Source organism: Hydra viridissima, unplaced genomic scaffold (assembly GCF_058129835.1).
Source record: "Hydra viridissima isolate aposymbiotic clone 2 unplaced genomic scaffold, HvirCarnegie_v1 scaffold_6, whole genome shotgun sequence".
NCBI lineage: Eukaryota > Metazoa > Cnidaria > Hydrozoa > Anthoathecata > Hydridae > Hydra > Hydra viridissima.
In genome coordinates, this window is record NW_028324305.1 from 3,161,018 (window position 1) to 3,184,656 (window position 23,639).

The window sequence follows — 23,639 nt, forward strand, 5'->3', positions numbered from 1 at the left end:
TCGGTATTTATCATTTTTATCTGAAATTAAAAAATTAACTCATTTTACGCGACTGAAATATTTCAAACAGTTTCAGACTGTTTCCAACGGTCTAAAAAGTCTAAACGGTTTTAAACGGTCTACACGGTTTCAAACTGTTTTACGCTGCTTCAAACTGCTTCTTCAAGCTCCTTCAAAATGTTTCAAATTGCTTCACACGGTTTCAAAATGCTTCACGCAATCTTCATCCCATTTCCCATTTTTGCAAGGTCTTGAATTCTAATCGCTTTCTTTTTTTGTCACTTTTTTTTCTGATTATGGATGAACCGAACAATTTTTAATGTAAATCGTAAATCGGACTCTCAGCACCATCTGGCTTCACTGTCTCGCCTAAAATGTTCGGCTTCACTGTTCCAGTCTTAGCGTACACCTTCTCAATCGCCTTCTTTCCTTTATCAATGACCACGTCTTTGGCAGTGGATATGGCAGAAAAGGCCAACTTTTTACCAGCAGACTTAGCAGCCATAATCGCCTCTCTTCCAATTTCGCTTTTTGCAGCATTTTTAAGCAAATTCGCAGTTGTTTTTGACATGCTTGAAGCTGCCACTCTTCTTAAAAAATTTTTAATCGTGTCCACAATGCTACCTCCTCCAAAGATGTGCTTTTTAACATATATTCGATTATTTATGATTAATATTTTAAAATAAACAAATAATTTTTTTAAATAAGTTTTTAAATGAGAACTACATATCGATATACCTCATCAACGATTTATATTAGTCTTTATTTATCTCTCCTTGCCTCAACAGCTCGTCGCATATGGACACAGCATCCTTCCTTGACCCTATATTTCCAGCATGCCAAGCAGCCACGCTCAAGTTGAAACCTTTACACGAGAGCATTCGGATCGCTCGGAAGAAAAATTACTCCACGACCTTTTTTTCCCTTTTCAGAACGCGCCATTTTTTCCCAAATGGCTGCAATTATTTGTCAATTTTTTCGCTTCTGGAGGCTTTTGGTTTGTACGGATGTGAATCAGATCTTATGGCATCACTGTCGATCAGAACTTTTTCATAATTTTGCAAATCTTCATCGGTAACGTTGCTCCATTTTTAACGTTGCTCTAGGAGTAAATTTTGTCACAAGCTCCCAAAGACCGTTTGTTCCTTCATATCTTTCTCCGCCAATAATCATATCATTCCCACCCACAGACATCTCCATTTTTCCAATATACATTTTATCTCCAATTTTATTCATTTCGAAATTTCTTCTCTTTTTTCGGTCGTAAACCTCAGTGTACATGCTCAAGTAATGGGACGAAATATCAGCGAATTCCTGCAAATCACTTGATTCGAGCACTGGTGGATTTTCAACATTCATGCTTTTGATCATCTTTTTCATTGCTTTCGATGAGAGGCTTGTACAGCTTGCTTAAATCAGCCTGAAAATTTGACTCTAAAATATTCTCCTTGATACTGTTCTGATAAATTCTCTTTCTGCTCTCAATCACTTCTATCACAATCTCATCCCTCTTGTTCGGGTCTTGTATTTTAAAAAAAGACATGGGTTTTAAAATACGTGTAAAAAATCATAAATAGGTTTTTACGTTTATGTCGAGTGAAAAAACTATTTTTTTTTACATGTTTATGCTGAGTGAAGAAATTTTATTTTTTGAATATCTTGTTGAACGCTTGAATCGCGTCCTCTCTTCCTTTATTGATCAAAGACTCTTTTGTCAGTTGATCCATATTGCTTTTTGTTTTTGTCCTTATTTCATTCATCAATAATTTAAATTTTTGAAGCTCGCTTAAAATCAATTCGTAGTTGCTGTCGCTTGTTTTTCCATCCATTAACGCTTTTGAAATGTGGCTACTGATGGTGTTCAATTTAGACTCTGCAAGAACTTTCAACTTTTCATGCTCCTCCGCTTTTAATGCCAGCTTTTTGTTCACTTGACCTCCAACAATTGATAAAAACTCCACTCCAATGGCAACAACCTCGCACGCAATCGCCGCTGGACTGGCAATAATGTTTGATAAAAGCCCAATTCCCTCAGTCCCCAGAGCAATCCATAATACCTGCATCGAATTGTCCGAATTCGATACGATTCTGAAAGCGCGATGGTACTTTTTGCTGAGAGCCAATCTCTTTGCTTTTTCATCCTCCATTTCTTTTCGGATCTCGCTTATTTTTTGAAGGCGGTAAACGTACTCTTCATCCGCCGGAGCCGTCGGAAGAACCGAATAAGTTTTATCTGTGTTTTTAAATATTTCCATTTTTTTAATCAATTATTTATTTTAATTCAAATCAATGTGATTAATTTTACGAAGTTTTTCACCTTTTTTAACAATGACGTCCTGGTGGTTGTAATTGTGAATGACCATGATGACGTCATCCACAGACTCTGAAAGAATAACATCGTTTTTGTGGTAATTCAATTGATCTCTGATTTTGTTCATCAAAGTAACGACTGCAATACCTTTATCCAATTTCAGTCCGACTGACAACGATATCGTCTTGTGTGATAGAGCAAGAAACCTAATGTCATTCTGACCAAAAATCTCGTGCTTTCCGTTAACGTTTTAATTGGTAGGATGATCCAACTTTTTTATGGGCACAATGGTTTTTTGTTTGCGAATGATTTTTTCTATTCTAAATATGTCTTGATGAGTCTTTTGCATTTCCTGTTCATAAAAAGTGTCTTGAATTTCTTCGCCATTGGCGTCAGTGAATTTATTAGTGTTGTGACCAAAACTAAAAATTGTAACTAACTTAACTATAAAAACCGTAACTAAAACTACCCGACTACCTTTTTAGTATAACTAAGTTTAGTAGACTAACTTTTTAGCGTAACTAAATTTAGTCGACTAACTTTTTAGCGTAATAAAATTAGTCGACTAACTTTTTAGTCTAACTAAGTTTAGTCGACTAACTTTTTAGTGTAACTTAATTTAGTCGACTAACTTTTTAGCGTAACTAAATTTAGTCGACTAACTTTTTAGCGTAATAAAATTAGTCGACTAACTTTTTAGTCTAACTAAGTTTAGTCGACTAACTTTTTAGTGTAACTTAATTTAGTCGACTAACTTTTTAGTCTAACTAAATTTAGTCGACTAACTTTTTAGCGTAATAAAATTAGTCGACTAACTTTTTAGTCTAACTAAGTTTAGTCGACTAACTTTTAGTCTAACTAAATTTAGTCGACTAACTTTTTAGTCCAACTAAGTTTAGTCGACTTACTTTTTAATTTGCGAAAAATATATTGTTACTTTTACCCAAAAAATATTTTTTTTAAATCTTGTAATGTGTAAGTAGTGAAGTGGTATCTCGAGGGTAACTTTTTCAAGGTCGATTTTTTGAGTTTTTCAAGTTTTTGGTGAAAGGTTTGCGACATAAACACCTGGAATTTTGTAATAAAACTTATCTAATTAGTCCCCCGTTATTATTATTAAATTATTATTATTAAATTTCAATGAAAAGCGGTTCAGATCTGGATTTTTCAATTTCTAGTTAAAGTGAATTATAAATTCTAAGACACATGTGAAATCAATTTATTAAAAAAAAATGGTGTCATGTTTTTGAAAGATGTTATGTGCAGAAGCATTTTCGGATTTCCTTTATATAATACCTGCAATGATTTTTTGAAGTAATAATATCTAATTTATTTCGCTCTACACTCATAAAAACGCAGATATTTACAATCAAAACAATAAGATTGAAGCAGTTAGGCAATTAATGTTTTTTTATTATTTCTATATTTTGTAATTAGACATATATCTTGTTCAACTCTCAATTTTGTTTTTCTTTTAAAAATTATTATTAAAATGCTAAAAACTAATTACGTTTTCGGTATAAAATATCAGCTGTTTTTGACGGAGTTGTTCTGCTAACAAACCAATTTTTATTTAATTCAATAAAAGAAAATTTGGGGCAATACTAGGTACAAACAAAACAATTTTTATACCTAATTGTCATAAATTATATTACGTACAAAACAATAAATTTTGATGAATACCTTTAAATTGATTTATTGGTCATAATTCATATAATTTCATGGTATTGGTTATTCAGTTTTTTTTAGCACTAAATCTTGTTTTAGTCAACTAATTTTAGTTAGACTAAAAAGTTAGTCGACTAAATTTAGTTACGCTAAAAAGTTAGTCGACTAAATTTAGTTAGACTAAAAAGTTAGTCGACTAATTTTATCACGCTAAAAAGTTAGTCGACTAATTTTAGTTCGACTAAAAAGTTAGTCGACTAAATTTAGTTACGCTAAAAAGTTAGTCGACTAATTTTAGTTAGACTAAAAAGTTAGTCGACTAATTTTAGTTACGCTAAAAAGTTAGTCGACTAATTTTAGTTACGCTAAAAAGTTAGTCGACTAAATTTAGTTAGACTAAAAAGTTAGTCGACTAATTTTAGTTAGACTAAAACTAACCTTAACTCCCATCCCTAGAATTTATACGTGGGAGGATCCGTGTACTGAATTTTCGACACCGTGAAAACCTCCTCAGTCCATCTCGGTGTGTACCTTTTTTCAAAATTAGACTTCTTTTTAGTGATCCTCACTTTGTCGCCCATGGAAAATTTTGGTTGTTGTATTTCTGTTTGTACCTTTCCATACAGATTCATCCAGACCCTATTTTTGTACTTTTCTTCGCTGGCTTCGGCAGGAGTCATTTTCTTGGAAGAGTGTTTTGTGTTGTTGTAGCTGCTCACCACTTCGTTTAAAACGTCAATATATTTTTTGGTGTTGTGTGCTGAAAAGTATTTAAACATTTTCTCTTTCATCGTTTTTATTCCATCGTTCAACGACGCAACTTTTTTCTTCATTTTTAGTGGAGTATAATTGCACTCCAAGCGCTTTCACATGCTTGTTGTAAAATTTTTTTCCTTTGTCCACTCACATTTTGGAGCACCTTTATTCTTCGAATATTTTACTTAAAGCGTCAGCCACATCATGACCCGTTTTACTTTTTAAGGGTGCGATCCATCCATACTTTGAAAACACATCAATCACCAGGAGCAAGTATTTTACGCCGTTGTTTAATTTTGAAAACGATTGCATGTCAACTAAATCTGCAGCCCATATTTCATCAATATCATTCACTATCACCCTTCTTCTTTTGAAATGATGAATCACTGGTTTGTGAAGCTCCTCTGCAAGCTGATCCGTCCATTTCAGATCACTCATGGGAATTTTTTTTTTTTTTTAACACCTAATCCGAATTTCGATTTGGCTTTGATGACTGGAGTGATGAGCTTTCTTTCGTTGATTTCCTTTTGCGTGGGGTTTGGTATGGAGTTCATTTCTTCAAGCATCATCTAATCCGCCACATTCCTGTTTTGTCTGTCGCTGAAATATTTATAAGCAAGATCGTGATGGTGTGCGGCATTGTCCACCCTAACAACAGGTTTGCTCCATTCCTAGTAAATCTCGGTGGAAGTAAGTCTTAACTCGAGGTTTGTACCTGGACCTGCAAAGTTCATCCCTGGAATGTGCATTTCTCTAGGGAATTTAGCCCACGGAAGCTTGATTCAGATGGACAATTTGTTGAGCGATTCTGTCAAGTCGCCCCCTTTCTTCGACGAAATAAATTTATTCTTGGTCGTTCCGCAAACATCGCAAGTCCTTTTGAGCATATTTCTGTTATTTCTGGAAACTTCGTTCCTCAAGTGAAGAGTTCCGTTCTTCTTTTGCATTTGACGCAGTACATTTTTTATATTTAGAAAAAGTTTTTTAAGATAAAAATGGAAATTACCTATTTGTTATGGAATATCGGTAAGAGCAAAAGGAACAACCACAATCTTTTACCGAGAAGTATAAGAGGAATCATCATCGGAAAGTCCGGCTGTGGAAAAACAACTTTGCTGCTGAATTTGCTGCTAAGACCGGGATGGTTGGATTATAATCCTTTGCAGGTGTTTGGAAAGTCCCTTTTCCAGCCAGAATACAAAATACTGAAAAACTCCTTCGAGAAGAAACTGCCAAAAGAAGTTTTTCTCGAATTGTCTACATTCAAGGGGATATTGAAAAATTGAATTTAAATCCTTAATGTGTCATTGAGGAGATTTCGAAAAGTTATGATGACAAAGAGGACATAGTGTCAGTTTTTTGAAACAGCTGATGACGTGCCTGAACCTGAAGATCTTGACGCATCGAAAAACAATTTAATGATTTTTGACGATTTGCAATTGACCAAACAAAACAAGTGCGAGAAATATTACATCCGAGAAAGGCATTCCAACGTCGACTGCTTCTATTTGGCTAAAAATTATTTCATGCTCCCCAGACAAATCATCTGAGAAAATCCCAATTTCATTTGCCTCTTTCCGCAGGATTCAAAGAACGTCGACCATATTTATCGAGACAACGTCGCTGTAGACTTGAAAAAAGAAGAATTTAAAAAGCCATCATTGATTTGTCTTCCAAAAAGGATCATGGAAAATATCGGAGCGGATTTGACGATTTTTATATTCCAAATAATCCAATTTAAAAAAAGGAGAAAAGGTTGTAAGTTTGTAGGCATGCCTTTGTGTTTCCCGTAATGATAGCCCTACATTCCCACCCGTATGTCCATTATGGCTGTAACTCGCTTTCCCTAAATCTAACTCATTTGTAGTCGTTTCTTTACATGTGATTGGCTTTATATATTGAATTAGTTGCTAAAGTCGTTGGCATCTTCTCGTTTTCTCTTACTAGTGTTTGAAATTTAAGTGGTTGACTTTAGATGAGTTTTGATTGCTGCAAATGGTGTTTTGATTGCTACAAAATCATGTTTATAATTAAGATAAAAGTTCTGTCTGGATACAATGATTTTTTGGAACACATAACAAACAAATGAAAGTTTGTAACAAAAACAAGTCAAACGAAATGTTCAGTGACATAAATCTAACGAGATCAGTACATAATAATCTAACGAGATCAGACATAAATCTAACGACATAAAAATGAAACAAAACCATTTTTTTCAACTAATTAAAGGCGATCACGAGTAATTTGTTCAACATTAAATAGCAACACTAAATAGCTAGCCCTAATAATTAGTTAACTGTTTTGAGTTTTTGGACTAATTTAATTTGAGCGCTTATCTTTCATTCATCAACTTTGTTTAATCTGAGCATATGTAAATATTATTCATAAAAGTCGAAATTGAGAAGGTTATATTGTGAGCATAAATAATTAACTTAAAGTAGCATTGAGAAAGCTAAAGCAAAACTCAAGAATAGAAAGGAGAAAATAAAGGAAAAGGAGATCTGAACTGTTTTTGACAGATTTACTTTTTTTTCGTCTATCGATATTTCGGTTGAAGTAAAAATAAAGTTTCGTAATTTATAGTGAAACAAATCGTAAGACGAGGTTTATTTAAAACAATAGTTTACGGTTAAATCTAACAACATATACTTGCTACGTGAATCCAAAGTTTTCTAGCTTATATTTCATATCTTCTCTTATATTTCATGTCTTTCTCAAAAAAAAAAAAAAAAACCGTTTGTCAAAAGGATAACATGATAAAGCAAAATAACCACAAAGAGAAAGTAATCAAAAAATATCTAAGAGTCTTGAGTACAGAAAACTCTCGGAACAATCCGTATATCAGAGGCGAAGTTCTGAAAACACTGGTTAAGCAGCTAGTCCACTGTTATAAATGTCACGGCTAAGGTTATTTTACTATTAGCATGGTCTGGAAATACATATGGAAATCGATGTTAATATAAAATAACTCTATGCTTTGTCAACAGCTTCCCTCCCATCAACTTCTCAAATACTTTCTTAAAGCTTAAAAAAAACCCTAATTTTTGGTTATTTTTCATAATACATTAATAATAAAAACTATCACTCAAATAACAAATACAGTAACAAGTTGGGGAAAACGGGGTTAGATGGAACTCTTTTTTTAAGTGAAAAGGTTTTATATATATATACCACCTGTTTGCTTAAAAAATTAGTTCAAATTAATCCCGCTCTGTCTTACAGGTTGCTGTATTTATTTTTACAAATTCTATATATATTCTATATTATAAATTCTATACTATGCATTTTATATTCTAAATTGTATATTGTATATTATATATTAGATATTATATATTACATATCATATATTAGATATTGAATATTCTATATTCTATATTCTACATTCTTTAATATGTATCATATATGATAAACTGTATATTATTATTATATATTGCATATATATTCTTTGAAGTTTTTGTTTCTCTCTTCTTCAAAAGTTTTATGTAGTGTTTTTGCTACACCTACTGGTTGAGTTTTGAGATGTCCAGGAATTAATCGTTCAGTATCTGGTTCTGCACCTAAATAAAGGCAAAACAACACAACCAAAATTTATACAAAAAATTGCAGTTTTTATTGTAATTGATAATACCAGTAACCAAGGCAAGAAGTTTTTGACTGATAGTAACTAAAGCAGTATCTTCAGATTGCATCATAGTCTCTGATGGTTCTGGGCGGTGTCTAACTTTCGAAGGTATATTGTCGACATTCGAAAATATTTCGCAATTAATTGGACAGCATCCGCTGACTTTAAACACTGCATATATATTTTTTGGTGTCATTGCCAGAAAAAACTAATGATACATAAATCACAAAAAGTTACTTTCATGAATACAATGAAAATATTAATTTACTCAATTTATTTTATCCAACAATAAAATGGCATGTTCTTCACACCTTCTTAACTTGTATTAATAAACTGCTTGTTAGCCGGCGCAAGAGTTTTTTGTTTTAATTAACCCTGTGTTTTGACTAACGCCGGTCTCCGTTACATACAACAAAAGGAAACAAGTTTTACTGAGTATTCCGTTTTTTTACGATAAAATGATAGTCTACGAGTCATGACAATATTGCACAACTTAGAAATAATGTGTAAGTGTCACAACTCAAGCTGTTAAAGCTGTTTATAGCTTTGTTGTCTTTAAATAATTCCATCGTTAAACTCTTTGGACGGAAATACCCAATTAGGGTTACCCTAACAAAGAAGTTATTTTTTTCAAGATAACAAAAATAGCCGTCTTTAATGCCTTACTTCCACACAACAGCACCTGTTAAATATGTTAGATGGCTGAAAAACAGCGAAACGGCGCAACAAGACAATAATATTAGAATAAAGAAAAAAGTTTTATGAAAACTTCATTTTAAAAAAAAATCACTAAACAACAGCCGTGTTAATGTCAATAAAAAAAAAGACAAACACCTATATTGTATTGTTATTATCAATACAATGTTAATGTACATATAGTGGTGGCAGAGATAATAAAAGGAGGCTCAACAACAATAATAAAAACGCTTTTTTTCCCTAAGACCAATATTATTCTTAAACATACAAGCACACTAACACGGTTCCATGTTACGTTACACACAAAAAATATAAGTGAAGAAGCATAGCGGCTTAAGCATACTCATAACACAACATCCCCCCCCCCCATCCCCCGTTAACTAATTAACTACGAAAAGGGGAATTTCACTTTCATCAATAAATTTAGCGTTTATGTTCGCAGCACTACATTCAATCGGGTAAAGTTTGTTAATCGGCCTATTTATACTTTTATACTCGTTGTTCTGCTTGTAACGTACCGTAGCGCTTCTGACTTCTTTGTCAGAAGAAAGATTTACTTCGTCTATGATTCCAACTTTTCATAAAATTCGCGACTTTGGGGCATCGTCAATTAAGACAACATCTCTGCATTTGATTTGTCCAGATCCATTACCTTTGGAGACTTTGTGGTGTTCACGTAAATCCTTTAAATATTCTTCTTTCCAACGTGTTCTAAAATGACTTAAGACCATTCTAACGTGTTTATGTTGTTCAACTATTTCGACTTGTTCACAATTCCTTGAATCTTCGGCTATCGCTTCCAGATTTAACTTCCGACCAAACACTAAATGGTTAGGAGTGAGCACTTCGTCACCAACCTCTTCATAAACGAATGTCAATAGTCGGTTATTGATGACGCATTCGACTTCCTGAATGACTATCATCAATTCTTCATAGGTTAGTCTAGAATTGGTGAGTACTTTCTTTAAACACCTCTTTGTTGATCGTACAAGTCTTTCGAGTATTCCACCCAACCAGGGGGCGGCCGCTACATTGAAACGCCATTTGATTGACTTAGATGCAACAAAAGCTTGAGTTTCCTCCGCTGTAAACTGTGTGCCATTATCCAACAAAATCTCCGACGGAACGCTACGTTTTGCAAAGAATCGTCGCAGACCACGAATAGTTGCTGTCGCTGAACAATCGGGAACTAAATCTAACACATGTGCACGGGAACTGCAGCGCGTAAACAAAAATATCCAGACTTTATGTAAGGTGCTAGACCCATGTGTTGTTTTTACATATAAAGGTCCAGCATAATCTACTCCAGTGTACTTAAAAGCATGTTCGTTATTCAAACGACTCACAGGCAACGGTGGAGAAATAGGATAAAGGTATGGCTTCCCTTCAAACTTTCTACAAAGAAAACATTTCCGGATTAAACTTTGAATTAAACATCTAGCCTTGGAAACCCAGAACATATTTCTTAACTCATTCAGTGTTTCTTTCACACCATTGTGTTTCACGAGAACATGACAGTGCAAAATAATTAGCTTTAAAAGATAACAGCTCCGAGGTAGAAATATCGAAAACTTTGCATTGTATGGAATTGGAGCATTCTTTAAGCGTCCTTTACATCGAACGATACCGTCCACTTCAATTAAGCGCAAATCTTGCCGCAACTGTTTGTAGCTCGATGCAGTCAAAACGTCACTTTGAACATGTTTGGTCCACATAATAATTGCTTTTTCTCGTTCATCACTTAATAAGGTTAAGATTTTCAAACCATTTAGCTTTCTTAATCTCAATTTCAAATTATTCACAAAGCGTAATATCCAGGCTGTGACTCTTAATAAACGTTCATAGCTATTAAATATGTCAATAAAGGAAAGGTCTGGATAATATACACTGCTTGAAACAATGCAAGTTAATTCTTCAGGTATTTTGGTACTTTCAAAAATTAAATCATAAACTGGCCATGCAACTGTTATACTATTTAAAAAATCTGGGCCCTTAAACCAAAAAAAATTATTTTTAAAATTATTTAAAGATGATCCATGTGAAATAATATCTGCGGGATTCCGATGTGTTTCTACATACTTCCATGACTCAATGCCATAAAGTTCTCTAATTTTAAGAAGTCTATTTTGAACAAAAGGTTCATATTTCTTAGCTGAATTGTTAATCCAATGAAGGCAAATTGTTGAATCAGTCCAAAAAATAATCCGAGAAATGTTATACACACTTTCAAGCTCTTTTTCAAAATTCATCATTAATTCGGCTAGTAATAAAATAGCACTAAGTTCAAGACGAGGTATAGTTGTTTTACCTAATGAGGCTACTCTCGATTTAGAGGCAATCAAAGTAGAACAAGAATGTGTCTCATCAAAAATTCGAATATAGATACAACATCTATATGCCTTATTGCTTGCATCGGAGAAACCATGAAGTTCGAGTTTACAAAAAACTTGAAGAATTAAGATACCACCGTGGAACCATCACATTGCTTGAAGAAAGAAAGTCATTTAAAATAGATTGCCACTCGGTTAAATTTTCTCCATCAAGGTAATCTTCCCAACTCATCTTGCTAACACTTAAATTTTGGAACAAAACTTTTAATTTAACTACTACTGGATTTATAAGTCCTAATGGATCATATATACTTGCAACAAATTTAAGAACTTCTCTTTTCCTCGGAATATCAACTGCCATCTTCATTAAATCTTTAAAGCAAAAAATTAGAATATCCTTTTGTTTGGTCCAGGAAATACCAAGGACTTTAGTTTCAGGTTTAGGTGTAAAGTCACTTTCACAAAAGACATCTTCTAAATACCTTAGAATTTGATTCGAATTTTCGAAGGTTGAAACCGCCTTCCTTTAATATCGATTTACACCACCTATAAAAGTTTATGCCATCATTAACTTCTTCAGTGCAAGAGTTCAAATCATCCACATGAAGGCTTTCTAAAAGTTTAGGAACGTAAGAAGGATAACAGCTTAAATACTTTTCCACATGTAACTTTAAAGTAGCATTAAGCAAAAACGGTGAAGAAGTAACACCAAACAAAACTCTGCAAAGACGAAATGTTGCAAGCTTTGCATCAGATAACATATTAAAATGAAGGTTTTCAATGTCATCAAACCATAAAAATTGTACATAATCGCGACAAATTTCACTTAGTCCAATTTGAAGAAACGCTTTCTCAATATCAGCCAGAAAGGCAAATTTTTTTGAGCGGAAACGTAAAAGACTTACAAATAATGTTGTCAAACTTGGGCCTGCATGAAGACAATCATTTAGTGAAGGTCCAAATGATTTCGAACTTGCATCAAACACCATAAGAACTTTAGTTGTAACTTTTTCATCACGCCTTACTGGTCTATGAGGTAAATAGTGCACATCACCTATGTCCAAATCATGATTTAAAACTTTTTCAATGATGCCATGGGATAGCTGATCTTTAATAATGTTGTTATAAGAGTTAAACAAATCCTCATCTTTTGAAAGTTTTTTATTAAGAGACTGTAAACGGTTAACACATAAAGAATAGTTGTCAGGCAGTGTTGGATAATTTTCATGAAATGGTAATTGAACTACATAACAACCAGAGGTTTCATCAAAAAACGAATTATTTTGAAATTCCTGAAAAATAAGATTATTCTCTTTGCAACTATCACCACAGCACCATAAATCATTCAAAGCATCCTTCAAAATTACATCTTCTTCAACAAATTCAGCTTGAACCTTTAAAACATGAGTGGTATTTACACTACAACTGTTATCTCCTTCATCACACACAAATCTACTAAGAACATATCCTCCAAGTTTAAATTTCAATGCGACTGGACCAGATTTACCGCGAACTGTAGTGTTATCAAAAAAATTCCAATAAAAGTCTGCTCCAACAAGAATATCAATGTCTAGAGGACAATCTCCTACAACACTATCAGCTAATTTTAAACCCTTTAAATGGCTGTAAATGCTTACTGCAAAGTCGACTTTCTGACCATTGATGGGGGCACAAATATCTTTCACAAAGCAAGATATGAAAATGGAAAATCCATTCAAACCTTTAACACCAAAACGAACTCTTTCCAGTAATTCCTTTTCACTTTTGTTTCCAAAACTGTTTATAATTATTTCTTTAACATCTATTGTTTGTAAATTAAGTTTTGTACGTAATGTTGGTGAAATGTAACTCAACTGTGAACAACTATCAAAGAGTATACGGGTAGGATAAGAAAGTTTGTCATTTGACATTGCTGTAACTTGCGCTGTTTGTAGCAACACTGAATGTGCATACTTTGTCAATGTACCAGCTACTAATGATGATTTTCCTTCTTCTTGACTGTCATTTTTTTGTGGAAGAGATTTCTCATTACACATTGATGCATGATGAAAATTTGAACAGTTAAAGCATTTCATTTTTTTTGCACAATTTTTTGCTGCATGTCCAAGCTTCAAACATTTAAAACACCTACGTTTTCTTTTTAAAATTTGTTTTCGAGCAATCAAATTGGTCACTGTTTTACAATTCTGAGATTTGTGATCTTTTTCACAAAAGATACATGATAAATTATTATTCAAGTTCTTCATTGGTTTGTTATGGTCACCTAAGGTTCCACTTGAGTACAATGCTTCAGCTGTAAAAGGGTTTTCTTCTCTGTTAAAGTTACTTTTTTCACGCGCTTGAATCTCTGTTTTTAAGACATTTAATACAGTTTTAATGTTCCAGCAGTCAACATCATTAAATTTTCTTGAAATAATCAAGTTAAGTTCTTCTGGAATCTTCTGCATCAAAACAGGAATGAGAAGAGGTCCATACTGCAGAGAGTCAATGTTTAAATTTTCTAAGCTCCTGATTTGAGTTTCGAGGTTGTCATAGTTTGACAAAGAGAAGAGATATTCCTTAAGTTGCTAACTTTTTCTAAGGATAACAGTGCTCGCATATGAGATGATATAAGTAGCTGCTTATTATCAAAACGCTCTTTCAATAAACTAATAGCAACCTTATAGTTGTCATGTGTAAGGGCAAGACCAGTGATAGTTGAAAGAGCCTGCCCCTCTAATAGGTTACGAAGATATGTTAACTTCTGTATTGAACTTAAGTCCTCATTGCTGTCTAGAGTAGAGATAAAACAATTGAGGTCGATGTGTTTCGAAGTCAAAGTCGAAGCTTCGACGTCGCAAAAAGTCGTGTGTGAACGTGTTTCGAAATCGTTAAAAGTTGTATGAAATTTATTTAAACGGTTTTCAAAATCGTATTACTTCGAATAAAATATATTTTCGCGGTTTTCAAAACCGTAAAAAGTTGTATAAAATTTAATTTGACGGTTTTCAAAATCGTATTAGTTCAAATAAAGTATATTTGCGCGGTTTTCAAAATCGTAAAAAGTTGTGTAAATTCGAAAATGGCGTGTTTTAAAACTGTTTAAAATTTCTAACGGCTTTCAAATTCACTTCCAAAAATTTAACAGTCTTCGAAATCTTTTAAGTAAACAAAACGAGTGCATACAAAAAGTAAACAAACGAACGTCGCGTGACTTCGTTCAGGTTTTAAGCTCAATGACTTCAAGTTCAAGTTTAATGACTTCAACTTCAAGCTCTATTAGCAAAAATTTTAAAGTGAAGTGAACTGATAAGCCATATTTTAAGCTGAACTTGTATGTGGCTGTACTAGTACTGTTATGCTCTTCCTTTCTATTCTCCTAGACTCCTACTCTATCCCTTAGATTTGGAAAAAATCACAATCGATGAGAAGCTAACTATGTTCAGGTTCAAAGACATCGGTACAAAGTAAAGTGAAGTGATAAATGGTTTGGTATATGCTAGCAATCTCTGCCCTTCTATTTCATAATAATAAAAATTTGAAGTATACACTACAGTAACATTACAGAAATACAGAAAATACAAAAGATATGCTAAAACCCTTTCATTTAATAACCATTCTAGATTTCATAAATCCAATTTCTTAAACATGTGAAAAAATTATTTGCATATTATCGATTACCTAATCTAAAATAATCCTAGTATGCTTCCCTAGTAAAGAATATTTAGTTGTCCGCTTCCAGTCTTTCATTCTCATTTTTTTGTGCAAGTTCCTGGCCTTGGGAGCCTAAATGATGTCTGTCTCACCTTTCCAGTTCAACAATACTGGAGTTTACATTTTTTTATCATCATCATCATCATCATCATCATCATCATCATCATCATCATCATCATCATCATTTTGATTTCTGTCTGGAGCAGATCTTGCTGCCATTTGCTCTTCTATGGAGTGGTATTCCCAAATTGGTACAAAGGAGTTTAAGAGATCGAAGTTCTCGTTGATGAAGACCAACTTCTCAGTGGTTTTTGGAGACAACCTGCATCTCTTTTCGTGGACCACCTGTCCAGCTTCACTAAAGACCCGCTCACTTGAGGCACTTGAGGCTGGCAGGCAATAATACTCCCGTGCAAGTCCTGCCAAGATGGGCATCTCTTTGCGATGTGTCCTCCACCAGTCAAGGACATTAACCTTCGAATCTATCACAGTTGTTTCTCTGAATTTTGCCCACTCAACGGAAATCGGAGGACCCTCAGCTGTAGCATTTGTCTGCCTGAATTGGCTGGACACAGTCTAAAAGAAAGGAAGGAAGTTAAACGTTTAGTAAACTTCGTATAAATTCGCTTTCTTTAATCTAAAATTGTTTAAATTCAAATAATTTTTAAAAAGTTCGTTTAGCTTTGAACCGCCCCCCCCCCCTCTCTCCCCCGTATGGCATCGTATCCTCAAATTAAAATTTTTATGACTTTGTTTGTTCGATTGCATTAAGATTAGTAGATGTATATTTAACTAGTTTTAAAGAAATTTATTTTATATTATACTTAATAGCTATTACCTTTGCTGCTGCCTTCCAGAATTCACTCTCACCATCATCTTCAAGAAACTCATCGTTGATCTCATCTGAGACATTGATTGTACCTTGCTGGTTTGACATCCAGTCTGCTGTTGTAGGAAGACTGGTTTTCAACTTGTCAAAAATCTCATCCCTGACACCATAAGCGTGCAGTTGTTGGCCTTTCAAGAAGGGGTGCAACAGGCAGCCTACAGCATAAGGCATGATGCCACATCCTCCTCTTGGGAATCGTTTCTCAAGTTCTACAATGAGATCAACCATGAACGAACCTACTTCAATAACACTGTTCTTTCTTATTTCTTTGACCCTCAGAGAAGCACACCTATCCACAAAATGAACAATGGCTGTCAGTGCTCTATCCATTGTAATTTTCTTATCACTCGACATTGACTCAGAGATAACTCGGCATGTGGTCAGGAGTGGCAGAATGGTTGCAACCAGCTCAAATTGTTCATCCGTAGGAATGGGTGTGGTCCATTCCTTTTTGTTATCCCGGAGAGCACACAGCACACTTTGAAGATGGTTGATGTCTAGGAGCATCATCTGGACAGAGTTCCATCTGGTTGCACAAGGAGCAGTGATCTTTCTGTAGGGTACTGAAACAAAAACTAAAGTAAAATTTCGCAAAAAACTTCGCATGAAATCGTAAACTCTAAGAAAACTTTGTTTGAAATTAAAAAATATTTGTAAAAATTTGACATTAAGTTGTAAAACTTCGTATTCGTATCTACTTAAAAGTTAAAAATATTATCATTCATCTCGAGGCACTTCTTTTTCAACACCCCTTCAGCAAGAGGAGAGTGATGGACTCGGGCGGAGATTGTCCTGCATGCATCGATAGCAGCCTTGATATCAGGCTGTTTGTTGACAGTCCTTTCCAGGGCCATGTTAAGCTTGTGGTCAATGCACGTGATTGAACCACTTTCAAGATCAGCAATAGTCTATGACTTCCTCAGTGCAGCTTTTATATTTGAAGCTTGATCACACATAACAACCCGCTTCTTGACCATTTTGAGTGACTCAAAACGTTTAACCAAGTTGTCTAACTGAGTAGCAATGTTCTGACCAGTGTGCTTACCTGGGAATGGAACAACTCCAACAGTTACCTTTCGTAGAACAAACTCTTTGGTGATGTAATGAAGAGTCACCACCATGAATGGGTCGTTGTTGCGTGAGGTCCAGATGTCAGTGCTGATTGCAACTCGGTCGCAATGAGGAAGCTCCTTGTCAAACATGCTCTTCATGGCCATCTGCAGATTCCTATAGAGGAGAGGTAACTTGAAGCGAGCCATGCAGGCACCACTTTTAACCTTAAACCTTGAGTCAAAGTGGGCAAGCAGTCTTTGGAACGGGATAGAGTCACATATGGAGAAAGGCTGATTGTCAGTTGCAAGGTAAATCATGAGCTCCATGTCACCACGAAGTTGAGTGGTGCTCTGTGTTGGATAGAACAGATTCTTTCTGGCTTTTAGAACCCTTTTTCTTTTCCTGTGACCTAAAAAAAATTGTATACATTTGTTAATATTGAATTAACTCCGGATTTCGTTGTTTACATAAAAAAAAGTTGTATAACTTCGCTACATCGCATCGTAAGATCCATTATGTAATTAACTTACCAGTGCCAACTGTTTCCAATTCATCTTCTGCCTCTTCAATTTTGTCCTTCTTGGCAGCTTCTGCCTCATTCTGTATCTTTTGATTCTGACACATTTCGATGTACTCATCCTTATGGTTGGATCGCAGGTGACAACTCAGGGTCGATGTTGACCCAGTATTCATTTTTAGGTCCTTCTTGCAGATATTGCGCACACCATAGGCCTTATCTCCTCTGTACTCCTTCAGGAAGTACTGCCAAACCAGCGAGCGATGGGTCTTTGGCATATTTGTTTATTGTTTTACAATGTTTAAATCTTATTAAATAACATAAACAAAGTTATAAGGTTTTCAAGTTCGTTAAATATAATGTAAACAAATTTATACGATTTTCATAACCGTAAAATTTTGATTTACAACATTTTGCGGCTCTCAACATCGTTTTAATTAAGTTTTAACAACTTTTAAAGGTTTTCAAATTCAATTAAATTTAAAGTTACGGCTTGTTACGGCTTGTGACGGCTTTCAACATCGTTTTAATTAAGTTTTAACGACTTTTAAAGGTTTTCAAAATCGATTTAAAATTAACGCTACAGCTTTTTACGGCTTTCGTAACCAATTAATTAACTTTTTTTCGAAGTTTAACGGATTTCGACATCGTTTAATGAACTTTTTTTCGAAGTTGAACGGATTTCAACTCCGTTTAATTTAAGAAACTTCGCCTAACTGACGGCTTTCAAAGTCGAACAAAAAATATACGATTTCGAAAACCGTATCTCGATTGTTTTATCTCTGGTCTACAGCACATTGAAAATTTTCATAAAATGTTAGCCAGTTTTCAGGCTTGCCATCAAAGGAGTGTAATTTTAAAGGTGGAAGCTTTACCATGGAATTACTTTTGTTAGAATTACTGATGACATCATCTGGCATAGTGTTAAGCTGTTTATTTGTAAATTTATTAATTTCAGCAAGTTTTGTACGATAAAATATGACAAAATCTGTAGCTAAATTTTCTTCTTCTTGTAATTCAGTTTCATTTTCAATTAAATATGTGATTTCTTCATTTAAATGTTGTACTTTGGTAAATTTTTCAATAAGAGTGTCACGTAAACTAGTCAGGATATCAATGGTGTTATCATCTGAATTGAAGTCCTCAGTGCCTTCAAAAACCTTATCAATAAGACGCTTCACAGAATTAATATTGGTAGTACGAACTCTACGTTTGCCTACTAAACTTGTTGACATTCTTATAAACAAAGATGACAATAAAAAAGAATAAATTGACACACGATCTGTTCAAAATCAAGATAAATGTCACGATATTGTTGCGGTCAAATATGAGATATAATATATCAAACTATCTTCCAAAAATGATGCTAATGGCAAAGGTTGGGTTTCTTAAAAAAATTTTAATTCTTTTAACGCAAAGAAATCGCTAAGTACACTAACTTATTACTTAAATACACCTTGTTAATCCAGGGACTTCAGTATAGTAATACAGTTATTCGTAAATTAATTCAACTCCAAATAAAGAAATCGCTTAACTTATCCTTTTAAATCTCTACATTAGACGACTTGTTGAATTTTGAGTTTACAACTAAATATCTGTATCTCTCTCGATGGGCTCCAAATAATGTATTGTTATTATCAATATAATGTATATATAGTGATGGCTGAGATAATAAAAGGAGACTCAACAAAAATAATAAAAACGCTTTTTTTCCTCAAGACCAATATTATTCTTAAACATACAAGCACACTAACATGGTCCCATGTTACGTTGCACACAAAAAATATAAGAGAAGAAGCATAGCGGCTTAAGCATACTCAGAACACAACAACCTATATACAGTCTGTATGAAAATATATCAGAACTTAAAAATGCCTTAAGCTAAATCTTTGAGCTGTGTCTATGTTGTATTTTAAAAAAAGTACCAAAACTCTTGGTTAAACTAGGGCAATGTGAACATTTTTTTTCTTTTAATACCTCGTGGAAGAAATGAAACAAAAGCGAACACTTCGTTAAACTAAAGCATTTTTTAAAAAAACCTTTTACCCGCTATGCAAGCAAAATAGTGTCGACAGTTATTTGGTTTGTATGCAAAATGTGATCAAATACATTGAAAACTTACCAATCGTTTAAGTTTTACAAAAGCATCTGAATTGCAAAATCGTCATCTTTTGCATTATCATCATCGTCATCTACATCCTAAAGATTTATTTTTGACGTTTAAGCTTTTCTTACGTACCGATAGTCTACTAGCCGTAGAAGTGGCCACGCTTCACACCATTTAACAGAACATGAAAAAACCAAGAGGAAAATTGATCTAATTTTTTAAATGGAGGATCAATGCGAAGTACTTTTACTCTATTTAAAAAGTAGTAACACTGTCAGATCTTAAAATTTTAATTTTAACTACGATAAGCAAAGATTGAGTTTAAGAAATTTTAACGTACATACGTTTTTGCTCTCAGATTATGTTTAGTTGATGATTGATGCTACGAAAACTGTAGCAGAATAAAATATTCTAACATATTAAAGTTATTAACAGAAACTGAAAATTTACCCACAACAAAACCATGGAAATTAATTAATATGAAAAGATGCTCCTAAGATGCTTCAAATTCTCTTTCTTTTACTAATGGTTTCAATTCAACAATACAATATTAATATTAATACTTATTATAACAAAAATAAGAAAAATAATAATAAGAATAATAACAAAAATAATAATAAAAATAATAACAAAAATAATAACAAAAATAATAACAAAAATAATAACAAAAATAATAACAAAAATAAAAACAAATATAAAAACAAAAATAATTACAAAAATAATAACAAAAGTAACAACAAAAATAATAACAAAAATAATAACCAAAAATAATAACAAAAATAATAATAGAAATAATAACAATAACAAAAATAATAATAATAATAATAACAAAAATAATAATAATAACAAAAAAAAAAACAAAAGTAATAATAAAAATAATAACAAAAGTAATAACAAAAACAATAACAATAATAATAATAGTAATTACAATAATAACAAAATTAATAATAATGATAATAATAATAACAAAAACAATAATAATAACAATAATAATAATAAAAATAATAGCAAAAAAAATAACAAAAATAATATCAAAAGTAATAATAAAATTAATTACAAAAATAATAATAAAAATAATAATAATAAAGATAATAATAATAACCAAAAATAATAATAAAAAAAACAACAACAATAAAAACAAAAATAATAACAAAAATATAAACAAAAATAATAACAAAAACAATAGCAAAAATAATAATAGAAATAATAATAGTAATAATAACAATAACAAAAATAATAATATCAATAATAACAAAGAAAATAATAAAAAGAATTACAAAAATAATATTAATAACAAAATTAATAACAAAAACAATAACAAACTCAATAACAAAAATAATAACAATAATAATAACAAAAATAATAACGAAAATAATAACATTAATAATAACAAAAATAATAACAAATATTATAATAGCAATAATAAAAATAACAAATATAATAATAATAATAACAAAAATAATAATTCAATAATAACAAAAATAATAACAAAAATATTAATAAAAATATAATAATAATGATAATAATAGTAATAAAAATAACAGCAAAAATGATAATAAAAATAATAACAAAAATAATAACAAAAATAATAACAAAAGTAATAACAGAAATAATGATAATGATAATAATAATAATAATAAAAATAATAACAAAAATAATATCAAAAATAATACTAAAAAAAATAATAATAATAATAACGAAAACGATAAGAAAAATATTAACAAAAATAATAATAGAAGTAATGATAAAAATAATAATAATAATAATATAAATAATGATGGTGATGATATTAATATTAACAACATCAACAAAAACTTAACGAACGGTGAATAAATTTGTGTATCTCTTCTATTCTTTAACTATCTTTTAAGTGATCATAATCTGAAATTGAAGCCATTTGTAAAAGGTGAAGATAATGTTTAAAACATTTATTTGCATATGTTTGATTGTATCCTTATAAAGCTATTATCGAGAATTTTCTTTACAATTTACACTTTGTGTAGATTCAAAAAACGTAATTTCAATACAGATTAAAGACAATTCTAACAATGTTCAAATATCAAAAATGAATATAGAAGATGAAACACATTCAATAGCCGTTGCTGACCATAAAGTTGTTACCAATTAAGGTTGTCACTAAAATATTAGTAGAGCGAATTAATGTTTTTCGCTTTTGTAAAAGTTATTAATCTTACAAAACATGCATATCTTGTCCTTTTTCTTGATCTTTTCTGATTTTTCCTAAGCTTTTCAGAACATTTTGGAATTCCATTTATATTTTTTTGATTTTTTATCATTTTTTGCTAGCATTTATCTGCTGTCGTTTCCAATGTTTTTGAAGGCGAAATCATAGAAATATGAAAACTTCAAAGTGAGTGGCGAGTGCTTTTAACAATACACTGCTGTTATGGAATAAACGTGTGAAAAAAAGGAGAAAACGTTCTTTTTCTAGTTGTTCTCACGTTTTAATAGAACCCAGACAAAAGATATTCTTTTATTTGAATACAAACCGCGAACGCTGATAGAAGTTGAAACATCTAATAGAAGAAAAAAAATGTAATTCTCAAAAAATCATCATTACGCTCTTGCATTCTATGACCATTTCTTTTTCTCCAACCCATAAGCCTGTATTTCTGAGCTTAGCAATAAGGCGTTGTGTAAACGTTTAGAGCATTTCTTTTACCTACTTGAAAACAAAACTTTATTTCATTGCTTTTTTTAAAAAGTACTATCAGCATGATAATTACTTTTTAAAAAAGGAAATCAGCTTCAATTCAATCATTTAAGTCCTAGTGAAGATTTACTTTAGTAATAAACTTTCAACAATACAAAATTTGAAAAAGTTTCAATCGAAATTGCAGCAGACGCACAATTACTCTAAACTTATTTTCGACATATTTTGTCGAATGGCACACGTTATACCGAAGATGCACGTCGCCTTTATGGAGATAAGATTTTTTTTCTATGTTTTTTGATAAAAATAATCCAGCTTCAATAATTTATTTCTAACTGCGTATGCACTTTAGAATGTTCTGGAAAGGAATCGCTTATTTTGGCAAATATGTATTTTCATCTTTACTTAAATATTACATTTACTTAAATATTTGTATTTACATTTGCACAAATGTTATGAAGCTTTGAACAAAAGACTTCGAAATCAAGTTTTTTAAAGCAGCTGGTTTATACAAACGTACTTTCGTTCAAAGAAATGACCACTGTCATAAGCACGGTTGTTTTCTTTAAGCGAAAACAGCTCACGAAACAGAAAGAGTAAATGGTGCAAACATTAAAACTTATTAAGTTTTATAATTAGCTGTTCTTCAAACATTTTCTCGAATATTTTCACAAATAGAACTCTTCTGAAAAAAATCAGGCACAATCGAGTCACTACCGAGGCACGATATCGAGCTGTTTAAAATGTTTAAATTTAAAAACTACTGAAGTTTTAAAACCGAACGTTTCAGTTTTCTCTAAAGTAGAAAAAACTGACAACTCTGAGTCTCCAACTGAAAAAGCAGCTTATTGGTAGTGTTTCATTAAGAGTATTACAGATAGAATAAAATACTCTGTGAATATTCTGGGGTTTATTTTTATACTACTTTTATACTAATGTTTTAATACGAAGCATGACTTCTTTTAATTTAGCTTTATATATTTATATATATATTTTTAAAAGTAGGGGAGAGTGGGGAGAAGTGAGATGCGGGAGAAGTGGGACGCCCCTATAATTTTATTTCGCAGCAGCGCCAAGTTACTATTATTTAATATAAACGTATAGATTTCATGTGCTCTTTTTATTAGACATCGTTTCTCGTCCCTGCGCGCGGTGAAAACCCCTTTTTTTGAAAGTACCCCAAAAAAGTACTATTGATGACAGCCTTGTAACTTGTGTATGTATTTATTTTAGACAGTTATTGCACTTCTTTTTATTTTATAGGGAAATGCACTTATCATCTAACATTTAGTAATTAAGTTTATATTTTAGCTTTAACTGTGT

At 32.2% G+C, this 23,639-nt stretch overlaps 1 protein-coding gene and 1 pseudogene across 1 annotated transcript; both read right to left on the reverse strand.

Moving 5' to 3' along the window:
- Positions 1–12,626: 12,626 nt before the first annotated feature.
- Positions 12,627–13,906, reverse strand: LOC149886648 (uncharacterized; annotated as a pseudogene).
- A 2,967-nt stretch (positions 13,907–16,873) lies between these two features.
- LOC149886649 (uncharacterized) lies at positions 16,874–17,711 on the reverse strand. The gene is made up of 2 exons (XM_090091402.1): positions 17,555–17,711; positions 16,874–17,427 (listed from the first exon to the last, which is right to left on the reverse strand). The coding sequence occupies exons 1-2, from the start codon at positions 17,709–17,711 to the stop codon at positions 16,874–16,876; spliced, it is 711 nt and encodes a 236-aa protein (XP_089947528.1).
- Positions 17,712–23,639: the final 5,928 nt, after the last annotated feature.

Excerpts from the sequence above, each read along its gene's own strand:
- LOC149886649 (XM_090091402.1), bottom strand. The coding sequence starts at position 17,711 with ATGAATACTGGGTCAACATCGACCCTGAGTTGTCACCTGCGATCCAAC. Across the intron at positions 17,428-17,554 it reads AGATGAATTGGAAACAGTTG|GTCACAGGAAAAGAAAAAGG; the intron begins GCACTGGTAAGT and ends AATTTTTTTTAG.